The sequence below is a fragment of the Salvelinus fontinalis genome, chromosome 13, assembly GCF_029448725.1.
Source record: "Salvelinus fontinalis isolate EN_2023a chromosome 13, ASM2944872v1, whole genome shotgun sequence".
Taxonomy (NCBI): Eukaryota; Metazoa; Chordata; class Actinopteri; order Salmoniformes; family Salmonidae; genus Salvelinus; species Salvelinus fontinalis.
The window spans coordinates 55,496,073-55,519,132 of NC_074677.1; the positions used below are offsets into that span (position 1 = coordinate 55,496,073).

General features: G+C 40.7%; 1 protein-coding gene across 1 annotated transcript in view; it reads left to right on the top strand.

The window, feature by feature from the left end:
- The window catches only part of LOC129869102 (zona pellucida-like domain-containing protein 1), a 52,145-nt gene extending 31,215 nt beyond the window's left edge, over positions 1-20,930 (top strand). The window contains exons 7-11 of the mRNA XM_055943607.1: positions 3,474-3,554; positions 3,655-3,826; positions 3,990-4,092; positions 17,942-17,971; positions 18,568-20,930. Of these exons, the coding sequence (XP_055799582.1) occupies positions 3,474-3,554; positions 3,655-3,826; positions 3,990-4,092; positions 17,942-17,971; positions 18,568-18,743 (562 nt within the window). The 3' untranslated portion in view covers positions 18,744-20,930. The remainder of the gene's footprint in view (positions 1-3,473; positions 3,555-3,654; positions 3,827-3,989; positions 4,093-17,941; positions 17,972-18,567) is intronic.
- Positions 20,931-23,060: the final 2,130 nt, after the last annotated feature.

Genomic DNA, 23,060 nt, shown 5'->3' on the forward strand with positions numbered 1-23,060 from the left:
TTCTAAGAGTTGATTTGGGTTGGCCCGGGTTTATGCTTTCTAACTTTTTAACTTTCTATGATCTTGCTCTCTCTCTACTCTGATAGACATGAGCCTGCATTGCACTACATCATGTATTTCCTTATAGAATCATAGCCACGTGAAGGGTTCTGAATGAACTGCAGCAGCCCTGATCAATTGAAATACATTTGCCAAAGTTATAGAATTACTGCTTTCTGTTCAGAAATGAATAATAATTAAGAATACCCTATTACACAATGAGAAGGCCTATTATTTAGCGACAGAGGATCAATAGCTGTGGATTGTAGCCTAATAACATGGACTAGCCTACAGTCAGGAGCATAAACTAAATCTGGCAGTGAAAAAACAGCATGCAGACAAAACAGGCCTTTTGCAATATTTCAAATACAATCGAGCAAAAATACAGGTTGGAAAACAAATGGCTTCTGCTGAAAAGAGAAGACTATGCTGTAGGCTACCAAAATATTTGATCAACTTTCAAATATTGTTGAGACAGACTCTCTTTTGGCACGAGGGCATCGGCCATGCCATCACCAGCAAGTGAGCTGCGCTTCATTGGGTGAGCCATTGAAACTGGAAAGCATTTTTAGGGCTATAATTTCCTCCCCGTATTGTAGCATACGGAAACCCAAAGGAGTCATACCTAACCGCCCAGTTGCTTTCTATAGCACTCCTGCTGCAAACGCCATGCTCTACCAACTGACAGACCTGGCGTCAGGGTAAAGTGACTAAGGGGGCAGTTGAATTCTACATTTTGGGGGGGGGGTTCTGGCATTGGAATTATATTGAATTTCGCTTATATAATCACACTATACAACAATAAACATGAAGCTTTTGAAATCTGGTATCAGCATTTTGTATTCTGTACATAAATCCGAGACCCTGCATTTAGTATGATATGTTACGTTTTGTATGGTATGTATTATTTTAGAATGTCCATCCATTTTTGTATATGTTGCGAATTTGCTAAAAGTACAATATGTTATGAATTTTCAAAACGTACAAAATTTTACTTTTTGGGCGATCCGACCAAATTCATATATAAATGTTAAGTTAGAGATCAATCACTCATTGAAAGAAAGTCTAAGAAGTAATAGATCTGTTCTATGTGCACTATTCTATGCTTACCGTTAAGTTTTGTTTTGAAAATACAATATTTTTGGTTATGGAAAATGTATTTCACAGCGGTTTAGATGGTACAATGATTCTCTACAGAATGGCAGCTTTTTTTGTCACAAACTGAAATTATTCAATTTTAGCAATCAGGAAATGGCGGCGCGACTTCTGCATATTTTACCTATAAGTAACCTTCTGCTTTATGTAACGTTACCAAACGTAACATATCATACTAAATTAAGTGTCCTGGATTTACATTTACTAAGTTTACTATGTCTAGTCGATGAAACCAGGCTGCCTTCTGTTAGGGTTCGTTCCTTACGTCCTTTGTCAATCATTGGTTCATTGGTGAAATTAGCATTATGACAATATCTTTAATTAAATCATTCAAAAACCTTTATTAATGCAATTGCAGACAGAAGTTGACAAACAGGAACATAGCACGCATGTTTCTGAGTAAGTTCTGCATCAAACAAAAGGTCTCCAGTGGTTTTATTAAACCCTAAATCGCGCCCTGGTGATGTCACTGCCTATATCATCATCCTCTACTCCTGGGACCAAAACTATGCCTACAAAGCTGTATAAACAGGGCCTTTATTGTTAGCTAAACACTTAGCAGTAAATGTCCCCTTCCCCCAAAGTTGACCTATTGTGGAATGTTTACCTAGTCTTATCTCCTTCACTCCCTTGCAGAGTTCTGTCTAAGGGCCTCTTTATAATGAGGCAGAGAGAGAGAACTAAAATACAAATGTAGAACAATACTAAACTTCTACAATGAATATATCTATTGTTAATCAGTAGTCTAAAACCCTGTAACTGTAAGGAGGGAGGGGTCTTTTAACCCCTCCTTCTATTAATAAAACATAAGCATAATATATTATTCTAATACACCAAACATTTGGGTACAACCCTTTTTATGACCCCTAGGTGAACCGGACACTTCACACACCGCAGAGCGCCCTGTCCATAATGCTGACACAGTGCTGCGGAGATAGATTTTTTTGGGCGCCAACCTGTCACTCAATAATTTAAAACTTTTTAGCTATTTTTAAATAGGAACATAAAACTAAAACTGAGGGGGCTAAAGTTTGAATCTTTAGCCCCCTCGTGGTGCAGGCCTGCCAACTGAGATACAGAGGACCATGGGATAATTATACAGGCTCATTACATTTTTATCTCTTCTTGACCAAATAAAGAACTAAAACAAAAATCTAAGGGAAATTCAAGAGGAGTGGCCCATAATACTATTAACTGTGTCACTACTGTGTCAATTAAGAAACGCCCCACAAACATCACCCCATTGGCCCCATGTGGGTATTCGGTGGATAAGGTTGGCATGGGCTAGCCCACAACAGCCTAACATGGGCCAGATCACAACACGCCCACACCAGCCCAACACGGGCCAATGTGGGCATGTTGCTGGGAAATTATGGCCTTTTTTCAGGCAAAGTCAGGGCTGCCTTTCCATATGGGCTGCCCACACTGGGAAACAAAGGGCAAATTTTTATTTATTCATTTATTTTACCAGGTAAGTTGACTGAGAACACGTTCTCATTTGCAGCAACGACCTGGGGAATAGTTACAGGGGAGAGGAGGGGGATGAATGAGCCAATTGTAAACTGGGGATTATTAGGTGACCATGATGGTTTGAGGGTCAGATTGGGAATTTAGCCAGGACACCGGGGTTAACACCCCTACTCTTACGATAAGTGCCATGGGATCTTTAATGACCTCAGAGAGTCAGGACACCCGTTTAACGTCCCATCCGAAAGACGGCACCCTACACAGGGCAGTGTCCCCAATCACTGCCCTGGGGCATTGGGATATTTTTTAGACCAGAGGAAAGAGTGCCTCCTACTGGCCCTCCAACACCACTTCCAGCAGCATCTGGTCTCCCATCCAGGGACTGACCAGGACCAACCCTGCTTAGCTTCAGAAGCAAGCCAGTAGTGGTATGCAGGGTGGTATGCTGCTGGCTTTTTTGCCTTTGTGGCCAATGTTTAGTCAATGATCAAAGGCTCATTGGCCCAAATGTTGGCAGCCTACATGGGGACAATATTTTAGCCCACATCGTGCCAATGGGGACTTGTTTGCAATGGCCCCTCTGTCACTGACCTACTATCCCTGCCGATAACTCATGGTAGGACAGACGCCATGACTGAAAGGGACGGAGCCTAATCCTCAGTGACTCAATGCTAACCTTGCTGGAGAAAGGAAGGCCCTTGTCCTGAGGTGATAAGACCAGACCCCTCTTTCAGATTGTTTGATCCTAGTTGCGCAATCATACCTATTTTAATGACCATTTACCATATTTTTCCTTCTCCCTGCTAAAATAGATGGAATGTTCTGATGGACTACTGTTACACCACTGCCTCTGGGAATCCAAATGATGAACTTCGCTATGACCTCTTCTTTAGGTAATTCTTATGCATGTTTCTCTGAAGCAATTTCCTTGAACAGTGCGGTTGTGTGGTTTTTCCGATCTGTTTTGTTGTTTTGCCTTTGTTTCTGAACCAGCTGTGACAAAGACCCACAGACAACTGTGTTTGAGAATGGGAAGAGTCAAATGGGCCGTTTTGCCTTTGAAGTGTTTCGCTTTGTCAAGCACAAGAACCAGAAAATGTCTACCGTCTTCCTGCACTGCGTTACCAAGCTGTGTCGAGCCGATGACTGCCCCATGCTCATGCCGGTAAGGTTCTGAGGGTGACCTCTGGCAATATTAGTCCAAAAGGCAATCACACCAAGATGAGAAACAAAGCAATGACTTGGTACCTTTAGTAACATGCAGGTAATTTGAACTCAAAGCAAAAATATTTGGATTAAAGCCACATATCCCTGTCTTGTCTCCACAGATCTGTGGTAGTAGAAAGAAGCGGGACGTCTCAGAGAGGACGGAATCAAACTCTGCATCAGGAAACGCTATCATTACTGCTGGGCCAATAATCACAAGGAGCGGTACGCCTCGCCACTGTCCACCTCCTCCCTCCTCCGCAATCATCCACCCCAGGCACATGCCCTATTCCAAATCCACACCTGTACTAAAGTGTTGAATGAACAGGAGAGAATGCAGACCTATCCAACGCAAGATCAAATTAAAATTTTTGGCTCCCGAGTGGCCCAGCGGTCTAAGGCACTGCATTTCAGTGCTAGAGGTGTCATTACAGACACCCTGGTTCGAATCCAGGCTGTATCACATCCGGCTGTGATTGGGAAGGGCGGTGCACAATTGGTGTAGGCTGTCATTGTATATAAGGATTTGTTCTAAACTGACTTTCCTCGTTAAATAAAAGTTTTCATGTACTCTTTGAGGTATATACTACTTACTATATGTGACCCGATTCAGGAAACTAGGTATGCGTCGCAAGTCATCACTTCACAGGAGAGCAGTTTGAACGTAAAAAATTTTTTTTTAATCAAATGCGTTTTTTGGCAGAAATGCCTAATCGAACATGTGAACTTTCATGTGCGTTAATAACAAACTTGTATGCCATCTGTAAATATGAATAAAGTTGTTCAATTACGAGCCTTGTTGGTTAAGCCACAGAAAAACTTGGCAACCTACTAACCATGATTGGCTGAGATAATGTGGGCTGGACATGCCGAGAGAGGAGTTTGAATTGGTCTGCCATAAAGAAAGCGTCTGACTATTTGAGCTCGTCAGTCTGTGTTGGTAATCCTGTCAAACGCGGCTTTTTTATAAACGTATTGTGTAGTGGAGCTGCATAAGTGTTGCTCTCCATTTTCTGGAGGATCAAGTTTTGAAATCAGTGGAATTAGAGCATGATAGCTAAAGAGATGGAGAAAACACCTGTCTCCGGATTACGTCTTCAAACTAACACGGAACCCAAACCGGCAGTGCGCGTGTGTAACAGTATAACTTTCCCCTCACCCCGACATGGGCGCGAACCAGGGACCCTCTGCACACATCAACAACGGTCGCCCACGAAGCATCGTTACCCCATCGCTCCACAAAGGCCGCGGCCCTTGCAGAGCAAGGGGCAACACTACTTAAGTCTCAGAGCAAGTGACGTAACTGATTGAAATGCTACTAGCGCGTACCCGCTAACTAGCTAGCCATTTCACATCCGTTACACGTGCGCCATCGTGCATAAATGTATTTTGCCCCCACACCAAACGCGATCACGACATGCAGGTTAAAATATCAAAACAAACTCTGAACCGATGACATTAATTTGGGGACAGGTCGAAAAGTATTAAACATTTATGGCAATTTAGCTAGTTAGCTTGCACCTGCTAGCTAACGTTAATTTGTCCTATTTAGCTAGCTTTCTGTTGATAGATAATTTGTCCTGGGATATAAACATTGAGTTGTTATTTTACCTGAAATGCACAAGGACCTCTACTCCGACAATGAATCCACACATAAAACGGCCAACCGAATCGTTTCTAGTCATCTCTCCTTCTTCCAGGCTTTTTCATCGTTTAATTTATATGGTGATTGCATCTAAACTTTCATTGTATTACCACGACTACCGGCAAAACAGTGTGTCTTTCATTCACCCATGTGGGTATAACCAATGAGGAGATGGCACGTGGGTACCTGCTTCTATAAACCAATGAGGAGATGGGAGAGGCAGGACTTGCAGCGTGATCTGCATCAAAAATAGCAATGAGTTCTATTTTAGCCATTGGAGTCACAGACGCTCGTTGGCGCGCGCAATAATTGAATAACAACGATTTCTACATTTATTTTGCAACGCACGTGACGTGTCCGGTCTGATCAGCATGTAAGGATGGCATTCCTGACAGGGAGATGTGTCCATGACGCATGTTGATAGTCTAGCGTTAGGTAGCTACATTCTCATATATTACACATCTCAAATTTTTACAAAGTGGTTTCATTTCAAGCTAAAGTGTACTGTTAGCTAGCTAACTAACGTTAACTGGCTGGCTCCCTATCTGACGTTATTTGTGTCCCAGAGCCATTTGCTTTTCTAGTTTGTCTAATGTTAGCGAGCTAACATTGGAACTGGTTGGTTAGCTCCCAGCACTGTGGCATTGTTGCCACTTTGTTAATTGTTTAACTGGCTAACGTTAGCTGGCTGGCTCATTAGCTAACATGACGTGCGTGTGATCTTAAACGTTGTTTACCTAGCTAGTTTCATTGTTTAGCTAGCTAGCTATATGTCTTAAGCTAAAGTGTACTGTTAGCTAGCTAGCTAACATTAGCTAGCTGGCTCCCTAGAGGATGTTATTATTTGTTTCCCAGAGCTGTTTGCTTTTCTAGTTAGAACCTAATGTTAGGCAGTGTTAGCACCTTGTTCACTGTTGTTTAACTAGCTTACTTTGATGGAGACGAGCTTAGTCCGGCACACGTAAGATTCTCAATTTGGCTTGTTATCAGAAAGGCTCTGTGGGGCAATAGATAGCGCATTGGCCTTCTAGGTGAAATTGGTAAAAAGATTCAAATGTTGTGGTTTCAAGTCCCACTAGAGTCAAATGTAACATTTTGTCTCCTCCTTTCCTGGACAATGGAATGGAAAGAGTGATCTTTTACAAAATAGAAAATGGTCTAATCCTTGGGTTCCTAACCTTATTCACCCGGTGACCTATATTTCACACCTAAACTCAGCAAAAAAATAAACACCCTCTCACTGTCAACTGCGTTAATGTTCAGCAAACTTAACATGTATAAATATTTGTATGAACATAAGATTCAAACTGAGACAAACTGAACAAGTTCCACAGACATGTGACTAACAGAAATTTAATAATGTGTCCCTGAACAAAAGGGGGGGGGGGCGTCAAAAGAAACAGTCAGTATCTGGTGTGGCCAGCTGCATTAAGTACTGCAGTGCATCTCTTCCTCATGGACGGCACCAGATTTGTCAGTGCTGTGAGATATTACCCCACTCTTCCACCAAGGCACCTGCAAGTTCCCGGATATTTCTGGGGGGAATGGCCCTAGCCCTCACCCTCCGATTCAACAGGTCCCAGACGTGCTCAATGGGATTGAGATCCGGGCTCTTCGCTGGCTATGGCAGAACACTGACATGCCTGTCTTGCAGGCAATAATGCACAGAATGAGCAGTATGGCTGGTGGCATTGTCATGCTGAAGGGTCATGTCAGGATGAGCCTGCAGGAAGGGTACCACATGAGGGAGGAGGATGTCTTCCCTGTAATGCACAGCACTGAGATTGCCTGCAATGACAATGGTTTGTGCCCATAGGTGACGTTGTTGCCAGTGATGTCTGGTGAGGACCTGCCCTATTTCAAATACAATCGAGGGAAAATACAGGTTGGAAAGCAAATGGCTTCTGGTGAAAAGAGAAGACTATGCTGTGGGCTACCAAAATATTTGATCAACTTTCAAGTATTGTTGAGAGAGACTCTCTTTTGGCACGACCGCATCGGCCATCACCAGAGAGTGAGCTGTGCATCATTGGGTGAGCCATTGAAACTGGAAAGCAATTTTAGGGCTATAATTTCCTCCTTGTATTGTAGCATACAATATGTGTCTCCACAGACCTAGGCTATTGATGGATTCAAGACCATGTCGTTTTTATTGCTCTTGGATTCTGTTTGTCATTGTCAAAGTAGCCTCCAGTCTCCAGTCAAATGATGTAGAATTGCATGAAATACGTTTATAAAAGGCCAACATTTTCCCTGGCCCCTAGGCTAAATTGTTGTTTAACTAGCTAACATTAGCTGGCTGGCTCGTTAGTTAACGTTACATGACATGTATACAACATCCGTTGAATATGGCCGGTGTCAGTAAACGTCTGGAAAAAAGCGTAATGGATTTGTTGCCAGCAGAGATGGTTAGGCTGTTTTCATGTTATCCAGAGGTAAACAAATCATCAGCCAAAGCGTGAACTGTGCACTCCAAGTGAAATGAGGTGGGTGGGGCGAAAGCTTACGAGGTTGTGAACGATGCTGAATGGGTGTAGACAAAGAGCTCTTCACGAGATACCAAAACATTCAAAGGTGATTTTCTCAAAAGTGAGTTTACAAGTTGATCAACTTTCAAAGCCCAATTATTTTCCCATTGTTGCTAAAATGCAGTGTATGATATACCATTTTGTAGCTCTGTGGCTCTGCTTTTATCGAAGTTAAAAAACACTTTCACATTTTGCTACATTAGACCGAATCCAGGTGGTGAGTCACATATACAGTGCCTTCAGAAAGTATCCAATCCCCTTGACCTATTCCACATTTTGTTGTTACAGCCTGAATTCAAAATGTATTCAGGCTGTAAATTATTACACACAATACCCCATAATGATAAAGTGAAAACCTGTTTTTAGAAATGTTTACAGAATTGTTGAAAATGAAATACAGAAATATATAATTTACATAAGTAAATATTCCCTTGAGTCAGTATACCCCTGAGTCAGTATATGTTAGAATCCCCTTTGGCAGGGATTACAGCTGTGAGTCTTTCTGGGTTAGTTGCTAACAGTTTTGCTCACATGGATTGTACAATCTTTGAAAAGAACAATGGTTATTTTCAAAATTCTGACAAATTGGTTGTTGATCATTGCTAGACAACCATTTTCAAGTCTTGCCATAGATTTTCAAGCAGATTTAAGTCAAAAGTGTAACTTGGCCACTCAGGAACATTCACTGTCTTCTTGGTAAGCAACTCCGGTGTAGATTTGGCCTTGTGTTTTAGGTTATTGTCCTGCTGAAAGGTAAATTCATCTCCCAGTGTCTGGTGAAAAGCAAACTGAACCAAGTTTTCCTCTAGAATTTTGCCTGTGCTTAGCTCCATTCCTTTTTTTTTTTATCCTGAAAAACTCCCCAGTCCTTAACAATTACAAGCATACCAATGACATTATGCAGCCACCACTATGCTTGAAAATACAGACTGTGGTAATCCGTAATGTGCCGCATTGGATTGTCCCCCAAACACTTTGTTTTCAGAACTAAAGTGAATTGCTTTGCAACATTTTTGCAGTATTACTTTAGTGCCGTGTTGCAAACAGGATGCATGATTTGGAATATTTTTTTCTGTGCAGGCTTCCTTCTTTTTAACTCTGTCAATTTGGTTAATATTGTGGAGTAACTACAATGTTGTTGATCCATCCTCAGTTTTCTTCTATCACTTCTATCACAGGCCTGACGGTAAAATCCCTGAGCGGTTTCCTTCATCTCCAGCAACTGAGTTTAGAAGGATGCCTGTATCTTTTTGTAGTGACTTGTTGTATTGATACACCATCCAAAGTGTCATTAATAACTTGACCATGCTCAAAGCGATATTCAATGTCTGATTTTCTACCAATTGTTGCCCTTCTTTGGAAGGACCATTCCTCCATGCAGAACCTTTCCAGATCCTTGATATCCTTAATCTACATATAATATAACTATAAAGTGTCTAAGGCACTGCATTGCACAATTGGCCCAGCGTTGTCCGGGTTAGGGGATGGTTTGTCTGGGGGGGGCTTTACTTGGCTCATTGCGCTCTAGCGATTCCTTGTGGTGGGCCGGGCGCCTGCAGGCTGAACTCGGTCGTGTGAACGATGTTTCCTCCTACACTTTGGTGCGGCTGGCTTCCGGGTTAAGCGGGCGGGTGTTAAGAAGCATGGTTTGGCAGGTCATGTTTCGGAGGACGCATGACTCTACCTCCACCTCCCGATGCAAAATTGTGGAGAAAAAGGGGTTAAAATACAAAAACATTTAAAATAAATGATTGAGCATAGCTCATAATATTGATTTTAGTCTTTTTTTGCTCATCTTTATCAAGGGTGCCAATTCTCTTGGATCTGACTGTATATGGTATAACTGGTGTCTTTGCCACGTTAGAAAATGTGTTATTTGTTGTCAGTGTTGGTTAAAAAGCGTTTTTTTCAGTCATATTCAACCTGGTCTAAAATGGGAAATCATTGCCGATCTGTAGATGGGGTTAGTTAACTACTATGTAAAGAAATATAGGTGGAGAGTAATACAAACAAGTAACATCTGACATCGACCTGTGGTCCCCTACTGTATCTCCTGTTCATTTAAACTTATTGGTATAACCAATATGGTAATACCTTCACACTGCCATACGGCCATAGAACCTTCACCATACAGTACCAGTCAAAAGTTTGGACACACTTACTCATTCAAGGGTTTTTATTTTTAATATGTTCTACATTGTAGAATAATAGAAGACATCAAAACTATGAAATAACACAAATGGAATGATGTAGCAACGAAAAAAGTGTTAAACAAATCTAAATATATTTTAGAATGCTCAAAGTAGCCACCGTTTGCCTTGACAGCTTTGTACACTCTTGACATTCTCTCAACCAGCTTCACCTGGAATTCTTTTCCAACAGTCTGAAGTAATTCCCACATATGCTGAGCACTTGTTGGCTGCTTTTCACTATGCGGTCCAACTCATCCCAAACCATCTCAATTGGGTTGAGGTCTGTTGATTGTGGAGGCCAGGTCATCTGATGCAGCACTCCATCACTCTCCTTCTTGTTCAAATATCCCTTACACAGCCTGTAGGTGTGTTGGGTCATTGTCCTGTTGAAAAACAAATTATAGTTCCACTAAGCGCAAACCAGATGGGATGGCGTATCGGTGCAGAATGCTGTGGTAGCCATGCTGGTTAAGTGTGCCTTGAATTAAAAATAAATCAGTGTCACCAGCAAAGCACCCCCACACCATCACACCTCGTCCTCCATGCTTCATGGTGGGAACTACACGAGAGACAGTTTCATCATAGTGCATGATGGTGTTTGCCACTGCACTTGAAGGAACTTACAAAGTTCTTGACATTTTCCAGATTGACTTTCATGTCTTAAAGTAATGATGGACTGTTGTTTCTCTTTGCTTATTTGAGCTGTTCTTGCAATAATATGAACTTGGTCTTATACCAAAGAGGTTGATCTACTGTATACCACCCCTTCCTTGTCACAACACAACTGATTGGCGCAAATGCATTAGGAAGGAAAGAAATTCAACAAATGTATTTTTAACAAGGCACACCTGTTAATTGAAATGCATTCCAGGTGACTACCTCATGAAGCTGGTTGAGAGAATGCCAAGAGTGTGCAAAGCTTTCATCAAGGCAAAGGTTGGCTGTAAAATCACCTAAACAAACAGCACTATCAATTTAGATGTCTACAATCTCACCATGTTCAACCTGCAGATCAAGGTGCCTCACAGAGTGGAATAGAACATTCGCAATGCAGATATACTTTGAGGAGATGGGAAATGTTGCCCATGCTATGTCGAAGAGCCGCGCGGTACATTCTGGGACAAGGAGCGCAATCCATCAAGGAGTGAATGGGAGTCTATTGGGCCCTAGCTAAAAAATAACATTAGCATGAATTTCGTCAACAAGAATTACAACATTACAAATATTTTTCAAGATGTGAGATAATTACCTTGCTGTCTGTAGTATCGTATAGATTTGGAATCGTGACACGTTTCTTGACATATTCAGTCAGTAGTGCTGAAGATCCACGCTGTAGCGCGATTAAAATGTATAGGCAATGTTCCCACATTCAGAGACTGTATTTACAGTAAACGCTGCATATGTCAGCTCAGTAGGTTACTATCTTTAGATTTCAACCGCGCCACGGCACTGATCTTCAGCGCAACGGATTAAAACCTAGGCCCTGCTAATGTATTTAGACAACTTGAATTGTCTCCCATTTACACCAATTTATGTCTGAGTTTTGTGTGCAGATCTTAAGTCTGAATGCATGCAAGTTTATTCAATCAATCAATCAATTTTATTTTATATAGCCCTTCGTACATCAGATAATATCTCGAAGTGCTGTACAGAAACCCAGCCTAAAACCCCAAACAGCTAGAATGCAGGTGTAGAAGCACGGTGGCTAGGAAAAACTCCCTAGAAAGGCCAAAACCTAGGAAGAAACCTAGAGAGGAACCAGGCTATGAGGGGTGGCCAGTCCTCTTCTGGCTGTGCCGGGTGGAGATTATAACAGAACTATGCCAAGATGTTCAAAAATGTTCATAAGTGACAAGCATGGTCAAATAATAATCATGAATAATTTTCAGTTGGCTTTTCATAGCTGATCATTAAGAGTTGAAAAACAACAGGTCTGGGACAGGTGGCGGTTCCATAACCGCAGGCAGAACAGCTGAAACTGGAATAGCAGCAAGGCCAGGCGGACTGGGGACAGCAAGGAGTCACCACGGGCGGCAGTCCCGACGCATGGTCCTAGGGCCCAGGTCCTCCGAGAGAAAGAAAGAGAGAAGGAGAAAATTAGAGAGAGCCAAGATTTTCAGAATGTTCATAAATGACAAGCATGGTCAAATAATAATCAGGAATAAATCTCAGTTGGCTTTTCATAGCCGATCATTAAGAGTTGAAAACAGCAGGTCTGGGACAGGTAGGGGTTCCATAACCGCAGGCAGAAGAGTTGAAACTGGAATAGCAGCAAGGCCAGGCGGACTGGGGGCAGCAAGGAGTCACCACGGCCGGTAGTCCCGACGTATGGTCCTAGGGCTCAGGTCCTCCGAGAGAAAGAGAGAACGAGAGAATTAGAGAGAGCATACTGAAATTCACACAGGACACTGGATAAGACAGGAGAAGTACTCCAGGTATAACCAACTGACCCCAGCCCCCCGACACATAAACTACTGCAGCATAAATACTGGAGGCTGAGACAGGAGCGGTCAGGAGACACTGTGGCCCCATCCGAAGAAACCCCCGGACAGGGCCAAACAGGAAGGATATAACCCCACCCACTCTGCCAAAGCACAGCCCCCACACCACTAGAGGGATATCCTCAACCACCAACTTACAATCCTGAGACAAGGCCGAGTATAGCCCACAAAGGTCTCCACCACAGCACAACCAAGGGGGGGCGCCAACCCAGACAGGAAGTTCACGTCAGTAACTCGACCCACTCAAGTGACGCACCCCTCCCAGGGACGGCATGAAAGAGCACCAGCAAGCCAGTGACTCAGCCCCAGTAACAGGGTTAGAGGCAGAGAATCCCAGTGGAGAGAGGGGAACCGGCCCTGGAGAGACAGCAAGGGTGGTTCGTTGCTCCAGAGCCTTTCCGTTCACCTTCACACTCCTGGGCCAGACTACACTCAATCATATGACCTACTGAAGAGATAAGTCTTCAGTAAAGACTTAAAGGTTGAGACCGAGTCTGCGTCTCTCACATGGGTAGGCAGACTGTTCCATAAAAATGGAGATCTATAGGAGAAAGCCCTGCCTCCAGCTGTTTGCTTAGAAATTTTAGGGACAATTAGGAGGCCTGCGTCTTGTGACCGTAGCGTACGTGTAGGTATGTACGGCAGGACCAACTCGGAAAGATAGGTAGGAGCAAGCCCATGTAACGCTTTATAGGTTAACAGTAAAACCTTGAAATCAGCCCTTGCCTTAACGGGAAGCCAGTGTAGGGAAGCTAGCACTGGAGTAATATGATCAAATTTCTTGGTTCTAGTCAGGATTCTAGCAGCCGTATTTAGCACTAACTGAAGTTTATTTAGTGCTTTATCCGGGTAGCCGGAAAGTAGAGCATTGCAGTAGTCTAACCTAGAAGTAACAAATGCATGGATTAATTTTTCTGCATCATTTTTGGACAGAAAATTTCTGATTTTTGCAATGTTACGTAGATGGAAAAAAGCTGTCCTTGAAACAGTCTTGATATGTTCGTCAAAAGAGAGATCAGGGTCAAGAGTAACGCCGAGGTCCTTCACAGTTTTATTTGAGACGACTTTACAACCATCAAGATTAATTGTCAGATTTAACAGAAGATCTCTTTGTTTCTTGGGACCTAGAACAAGCATCTCTGTTTTGTCCGAGTTTAAAAGTAGAAAGTTTTCAGCCATCCACTTCCTTATGTCTGAAACACAGGCTTCTAGCGAGGGCAATTTTGGGGCTTCACCATGTTTCATTGAAATGTACAGCTGAGTGTCATCCGCATAGCAGTGAAAGTTAACATTATGTTTTCGAATAACATCCCCAAGAGGTAAACTATATAGTGAAAACAATAGTGGTCCTAAAACGGAACCTTGAGGAACACCGAAATGTACAGTTGATTTGTCAGAGGACAGACCATTCACAGAGACAAACTGATATCTTTCCGACAGGTAAGATCTAAACCAGGCCAGAACTTGTCCGTGTAGACCAATTTGGGTTTCCAGTCTCTCCAAAAGAATGTGGTGATCGATGGTGTCAAAGGCAGCACTAAGGTCTAGTAGCACGAGGACAGATGCAGAGCCTCGGTCTGACGCCATTAAAAGGTCATTTACCACCTTCACAAGTGCAGTCTCAGTGCTATGATGGGGTCTAAAACCAGACTGAAGCATTTCGTATACATTGTTTGTCTTCAGAAAGGCAGTGAGTTGCTGCGCAACAGCTTTTTCTAAAATTTTTGAGAGGAATGGAAGATTCGATATAGGCCGATAGTTTTTTATATTTTCCGGGTCAAGGTTTGGCTTTTTCAAGAGAGGCTTTATCACTGCCACTTTTAGTGAGTTTGGTACACATCCGGTGGATAGAGAGCTGTTTATTATGTTCAACATAGGAGGGCCAAGCACAGGAAGCAGCTCCTTCAGCAGTTTAGTAGGAATAGGATCCAGTATGCAGCTTGAAGGTTTAGAGGCCATGATTATTTTCATCATTGTGTCAAGAGATATAGTACTAAAACACTTAAGTGTCTCTCCCGATCCCAGGCCCTCGCAGAGCTGTGCAGATCCAGGACAGCTAAGCCCTGGAGGAATACGCAGATTTAAAGAGGAGTCCGTAATTTGCTTTCTAATGGTCATGATCTTTTCCTCAAAGAAGTTCATGAATTTATTACTGCTGAAGTGAAAGCCATCCTCTCTTGGGGAATGCTGCTTTTTAGTTAGCTTTGCAACAGTATCAAAAAGAAATTTTGGATTGTTCTTATTTTCCTCGATTAAGTTGGAAAAGTAGGATGATCGAGCAGCAGTGAGGGCTCTTCGGTACTGCACGGTACTGTCTTTCCAAGCTAGTCGGAAGACTTCCAGTTTGGTGTGGCGCCATTTCCGTTCCAATTTCCTGGAAGCTTGCTTCAAAGCTCGGGTATTTTCTGTATACCAGGGAGCTAGTTTCTTATGACAAATGTTTTTCGTTTTTAGGGGTGCAACTGCATCTAGGGTATTGCGCAAGGTTAAATTGAGTTCCTCAGTTAAGTGGTTAACTGATTTTTGTCCTCTGACGTCCTTGGGTAGGCAGAAGGAGTCTGGAAGGGCATCAAGGAATTTTTGTGTTGTCTGAGAATTTATAGCACGACTTTTGATGCTCCTTGGTTGGGGTCTGAGCAGATTATTTGTTGCGATTGCAAACGTAATAAAATGGTGGTCCGATAGTCCAGGATTATGTGGAAAAACATTAAGATCTACAACATTTATTCCATGGGACAAAACTAGGTCCAGAGTATGACTGTGGCAGTGAGTAGGTCCAGAGACATGTTGGACAAAACCCACTGAGTCGATGATGGCTCCGAAAGACTTTTGGAGTGGGTCTGTGGACTTCTCCATGTGAATATTAAAATCACCAAAAAATTAGAATATGATCTGCTATGACTACAAGGTCTGATAGGAATTCAGGAAACTCAGAGAGGAACGCTGTATATGGCCCAGGAGGCCTGTAAACAGTAGCTATAAAAAGTGATTGAGTAGGCTGCATAGATTTCATGACTAGAAGCTCAAAAGACGAAAACGCCATTTTTTTTTTTGTAAATTGAAATTTGCTATCGTAGATGTTAGCAACACCTCCGCCTTTGCGGGATGCACGGGGGATATGGTCACTAGTGTAACCAGGAGGTGAGGCCTCATTTAACACAGTAAATTCATCAGGCTTAAGCCATGTTTCAGTCAGGCCAATCACATCAAGATTATGATCAGTGATTAGTTCATTGACTATGACTGCCTTTGAAGTGAGGGATCTAACATTAAGTAACCCTATTTTGAGATGTGAGGTATCACGATCTCTTTCAATAATGGCAGGAATGGAGGAGGTCTTTATCCTAATAAGATTGCTAAGGCGAACACCGCCATGTTTAGTTTTGCCCAACCTAGGTCGAGGCACAGACACAGTCTCAATGGGTATGGCTGAGCTGACTACACTGACTGTGCTATTGGCAGACTCCACTAAGCTGGCAGGTTGGCTAACAGCCTGCTGCCTGGCCTGCACCCTATTTCATTGTGGGGCTAAAGGAGTTAGAGCCCTATCTATGTATTATTGTTCTGCCCCTGAACAAGGCAGTTAACCCACTGTTCCTAGGCCGTTATTGAAAATAAGAATTTGTTATTAAAACCTCTTGGCGCACAGATCCCTTTAGCGGGATAATTTTCATCAACAACAGCTGAATTGCAGAGCGCTAAAAATATTTAATTTCATGAAATCACAAGTGCAATAAACACAGCTTAGCTTGTTGTTAATCCACCTGTCGTGTCACAGCGAAAGCAATTCAAGCATTTGTGTGAGTTTATCGATCACTAGACAAAACATTACAAACACCTAGCAGCAATGTAGATTGGTCACGAAAGTCAGAAAAGCAATAAAATGAATTGCTTTCCTTTGATGATCTTCTGATGTATGCACTCACGAGATTCCCAGTTACACAATTTTTGTTCGATAAAGATTATGTTTATATAAAAAAAACTCCATTTGTTTGGCGCGTTATGTTCAGTATTCCACAGCTTTAGGCAGGTCATGAAGGGCAGATTAAAATTCCAAATAGTATCCGTAAAGTTCATAGAAACATGTCAAACATTTTTTATAATCAATCCTCAGGTTGTTTTTAACATAAATAATCAATTTTTTTTCAACCGGACGGTAAACTATTCAATACAATAGAGAAAGAAAATTTCTACCACTTTCGAGCGCAAGAACTAATCAAAGGACATCTGGCTATCCACTGACGCGATTTGATAAATCTCGCTCTAATTTCAGAATAAAAGCTTGAAACTATGTCTAAAGCCTGTTCACAACCTGTGGAAGCCATTGGAAAATGAATCTGGTTGATATCCTTTTAAATGGAGGAAAGGCAGGCAATGGAACAGGGATTTTTCAAAATAAGAGACACTTCCGGGTTGGATTTCATCAGGTTTTCGCCTGCAAAATCAGTTCTGTTATACTTACAGACAATATTTTGACACTTTTGGAAACTTTAGAGTGTTTTCTATCCTAATCTGTCAATTATATGCATATTCTAGCATCTGGGCCTGAGAAATAGGCTGCTTACATTGGGAACGTTATTTTTCCAAACATAAAAATACTGCCCTCTAGCTTCAAGAGGTTTTAACTGACTTGCCTAGTTAAAATAAAAAAGTTGTGGGGTATAGTTCATTCAAATCAAATCACATTTTGTTTGTCACATACACATATTTAGCAGATGTTTATTGCGGGTGAAGCGAAATAATTGTGTCCCTTGCGCCAACAGTAACATCTAACAATTCATAACAATACACACAAATCTAAAGGTAAAATAATGGAATTAAGAAATGAATAAATATTTGGATGATCAATGTCCGAGTGGCATTGGCTAAAATACAGTAGAATAGAATACAGTATATACATATGAAAGGAGTAAAGTGCTATGTAAACATCATTAAAGTGACCGAAGTTGCTTAGTTAGGAGCTAGAAGCAGAGCTGCCATGTCTGTCAGTGCCATTTTATCATCACCCCTAATTTTAGGTCTATATCAGATACTTTCAAACACCTGATGTGTGCTTGATTTAATTTCACAGATACAATGGACCCAATAAAGAAGTCCTTACATTGCAAACTCAAAACTAAATGAAGCACACTATAATAATTGTATGTGTGTTTGACCAAGGTCTGGTACATGTGGAGAAGTGTTAAATTGCCTTTTTATGTTCCACAGATGACACTCCAATGAACAACTCACAACTAGGTAAGCCCTTCATATTTAGTTCCTGATAATCTACCAAAACTCTTGTTCCTTCCGATTCCCTTCCAAAATGAATATTAGAATTTTTTTGAACTTCATGTCCAAATCATCTTAAAGTAACTTGATTTCGCTACACAATATATTTTACATAATGAAATATGATTTGGACATGAAATGCGCATTTGGAATTGGCCAGGTAAACAAATCCTGGCCAATATGGATTGCTGTCATACCTTTTCAATAGACTGCTTACAGAGTGAAGAAACCGATATTTGTAATTTGAATGAACTATCCCTTTAACATTACAGCGCAGAAAAAAAGTATCAATAACATTGTAATAGTATGGTAATAAGTTGGGTTGAAGTATGTGTAAGCTTGTTCGGATTTCTGTTTAGCGTTGTGCATTAAAAGATACTAATAGGATTTTTGCATTGTTGCGACTAGTCTTCCTTTAACTACTTTTGATGCAAGAAATTCAAAAGAAATACTGAAATAGCAATGTCCCTGTAATTTTTATTCTTAGATTTTAGCAGGCATTATCATTATTCTCATAATAATCAACTGCCCTATTGCTTTCATTGGTCTCTTTTTTTTTGTAGCTCAACTAAACAGCCCAGTGTTTCGGATGAACACGGTTACCAGCGCACTTATCTCAGGCATCATCATCCTTGGTGTAATGAGCCTGTGTTTCTTCATCTTATCCCTTACCCTCCTCAAGGGCAAGAGGGGCCCACCGACCATCTTGTCGGGGGCTCGCAACCCAGCTTTCAACTAACTCCAGCAATCACCCCTGCTCCCAAGATCTTGCCTTCCCCCTTCCCTTGAGGCCACTACATAGAAGGAGAGAGTGGGACTCACATGTACACATTTACAGTAGAGTGAAAAGCCCAAATTGTTCATTTATATGAATGTAAACTGTACTGTATAATTCATGTTAGCATAGGTATAGTTGACATCTCGAGAATGTATATTTCTTTGTAAGTATTGTACTTCTATTGTTTCAACCCAGTGACAGTCCGGTTATTGTTAGGTGTTTCATTTGCAAAGTGGATTTCAGTTCAATTTAATACCTCAGCTACTCGGTATCCTATTGCAGGGTAAAGGATAATTTACAAGAAATACATATAGTGTAGAATAAACTGCTCTAACACCAAATTCTTGTTAAGTTGGTATGTTTACAGGGAGAAATGTAAACAGTGTCCCTGAAATGGATATAAAATGAGTGACCTCTAAACAACATCCTATGCAATAATTAAAAAACTCAGAAAAGAGCCTGGGGTTGGATTTCGTTAATTTCCTGAAAAGACTTAGACCACTGTGTAAGGGTTGTAATGAATGAAAAGCTAACAAATAATGTACCAGTTACATTTTATATCCATTATGTTATTAATATTGCTGATAAGTACCATAGTTAGTATAATGATTATAATACATTACTTGATAGGTCATTACTCATGAATGCTAGGTAAATGCTCTACCTAAATTAATGCAATCTTCAAATTGTTTAACTAGTTTAAATTACATTTTGGACTGTCATTAGGCTTTTTAGTCAAATGTGTATGAAGAGTTTCATTCCAAAACGCTATAATATACATTTTCAGAAATGTTGGTTATATTAGCTTTTCTTGTATAAATCTATTATGAAAGGGATTGGTCTGCTTGTTTGAAATCTACCAAAAAATGGTTTCATTTCAAAGAGAAAAATAATCATGTTTTGTTGCAAAATGCTATATATCCGCCTCCCTTTCAGATAAAAAAAGTAGTACAGCTAGGTTTTATGAAGTCAAATGTGACATAACTAAATTTTTTATAAATAACTGTACAAATTCTACCTTTGTGACTACAATATATAATGACAAAAATGTATATATATATATATATACACAAAAAATTATTCAATGCAGTAATATGAGATCTGTATGTAAAATTGTCATTTAGCAGACGCTGATATCCAGAGTGACTTACAGTTAGTGCATTTATCTCGTAGCTAGGTGGGACAACCACATGTCAGTCAAATATACAGTGAATTCGGAAAGTATTCAGACCCCTTCCCCTTTTCCACATTTTGTTACATTACAGCCTTATAACATTAAAAAAATATAAATACTCAACAATCAACAAACAATACTCTATAATGACAAAGTGAAAACAGGTTTTGAGAAAGTTTTGCAAATGTATTAAATAAAAACAGCTATACCTTATTTAAATAAGTATTCAGACACTTTACTTTGAGACTCAATATTGAGCTCAGGTGCATCCTGTTTCCGTTGATCATCCTTGAGATGTTTATACAACTTGATTGGAGTCCACCTGTGGTAAATGCAATTGATTGGACATGATTTGGAAAGGCACACAACTGTCCATATTGCAAAACCAAGCTATGGTTTTCAAAGCAAAACCAAGCTATGAGGTCAAAGGAATTATATATACAGCTCCCCGACATGCTACACCTGGTACCATCTCTACGATGAAGCATGATGGTGGCAGCATCATGCTGTGGGGATGTTTTTCAGTGACAGGGACTGGGACACTAGTTAAGATTGAGGGAAAGATGAACGGAGCAAAGTACAGAAAGATCCTTGATGAAAACCTGCTCCAGAGCTCTTAGGACCTCAGACTGGGGTGAAGGTTAACCTTCCAACAGGACAACAACCCTAAGCACACAGCCAAGACAACTCAGGAGTGGCTTCGGGACAAGTCTCTGAATATCCGTGAGTGGTCAAGCCAGAGCCCGGACTTGAACCTGATCGAACATCTCTGGAGAGACCTGAAAATAGCTGTGCAGCGACGCTCCCCTTCCAACCTGACAGAGCTTGAGAGGATCTGCAGAGAAGAATGGAAGAAACTCCCCAAATACAGGTGTGGCAAGCTTGTAGCATCATACCCAAGAAGACTCAAGGTAGTAATCACTGCCAAAGGTGCTTCAACAAAGTACTGAGTAAAGGGTTTGAATACTTATGTAAAAGTGATATTTCAGTTTTTTAATAGCAATAAATGTGCTAAAAGTCTATAAACCTGTTTTTGCTTTGTCATTATGGGGTATTCTGTGCAGATTGATGAGGAACAAAAACAATTTAATCCATTTTAGAATTAGGCTGTAATGCATCAAAATGTGGAAAAGGTGAAGGGGTCTGAATATTTTCCGAATACGCTGTAGGTCATTATCAGTAAAACATCACAATACATCACAGAATGTTAAATTTGGCTTCTGGGGGAAAAGGAGACCCCCAGCTCCGCCTAAACTATTGACAACTGCGTGCAGTTTTCAAGGGATTGATCAATAAATGTTAACTATTTGGTTGTTATAGCATCACCTCTTGAAGAGCATAGTCAGAACAAAAAATTGTCAATCATTCCATGCAAAACAATTGCGCTTTATCATCAAAGTTATAGAGCAAGGAACTGCATGCCTTTCATGATCAGCAAACATCAATTGCTCATGTAATTTCAGATACGTGAGGGTAGCCTCATCTCTCAATATTGGCCACCATTAATTTAATATTTGAGTATTATAAAAGTGAACTATACGTGAAAAATATGAGTGGTTTAGGTTAATTTCCCATCCTTTGTGGGCTCTGCCTGGCAAGCAGCAGAAGGTTGCATTTGTCAATATACTTTTAGCTGATCATTTTTACATTGCAAGCTACCTGTAGAAACTTTGTACAGTTTCTATATGTACAGTACGGTTTCTAAATGTACCTTTTTATCCAAAGAGGTAGGTAGGCCTAGCTAACAAATTGGCTAACATTATCCCCTTTTCAACAATTGAAATAACATTATCCCCAAATCAGAAATAAATTCATTAATGTAAAAATCTTGTCACTATTTTTGTTGATCAAATTGATCAAATGCAATTGTGTTCCTTGTCCACAGCTTGTCCACAGCTTCACAGCTTAACCCACCGCCACCATGGGGCTCTCAATTCTCACAAACAAGGATGTAAACAAATTTGTGTACAAAACTTTAGAGAAGTAAGGTTTTTGTGTGTATGGAACATTTCTGGGATCTTTTATTTCAGCTCATAAAACATGGGACCAACACTTTACATGTTGAATTGATATTTTTGTTCAGTGCAAACGGCTATATATGAATTTTGTTTGATTTCCTTGCCATCTATAGTGGTGATGGCAGTAGTCCGACTGACAACTTTACCAGGATGAAGACTTGGCAATGTCAAGCTCGCGGTCGTAGCCGTGTCATGACAGCTAACATAACTTGTCATAACCTGTCATAATATGGTTATAACACTGTCATGACCCCATATATTTACACCTGTTGTGACATATATTGCGTTATTTTATGGCTGGTTATGACAACTACATAAGATTTTTAAAACCCACATTTATTCAAACTAGTTTTTCCCTGCCAAAAAGTGTAGTTGTAATGAATTCTTTACGTTCTTTACATGTTTTTTTTAATCATATTATAAATAACTTGTAGAAAATACACTTTGACACTGTCATGAAGCATTATGACCATCCTGTGTCACTTTACTTGGACTAAGAAAATACACTTTATGACACCGTCATGAAGCATTATGACCATCATAACCATATTAGCCAGATGGGCATATCACGTACATGACCTTATATCAGTCATCAGTTAAAAAACCTTCTCCTTCTCCTGTCCTTCTCCTGAAACCTGCTCCTGCATTCATCCCAGTCATCAGCAACAGAGCATTGGATAGGTGCATGTCTGACATCAATGTGTGCGCAATTACAATGCTAATCTAATAGGGTCAATAAAATAAAATACAACAAACACACTGTTGACATGTAGGCTACGGTGTAAAGGAATGTTTTGCCTTGTGTGGTAGGTTTTTACACTCTCTTTTGTAGGTGTAATAACCAGCCATAAAATAACGCAGTATATGTCACAACAGGTATAAATATCTGTCATGACAGTGTTATGACCATAATATAACAAGTTATGACACGTTATGTCAGCTGTTATGACATGGGTGTGACTGTTTAGTACTCACATGTTTCAGTTTTTTCAATCCCTTTGGTACATTTCAAAACTCTAAGCACAAAAATGTAAAAAGATCACCATAACTGCTCATCTTCCAAAACTCTATTTTTTATTGACTGAG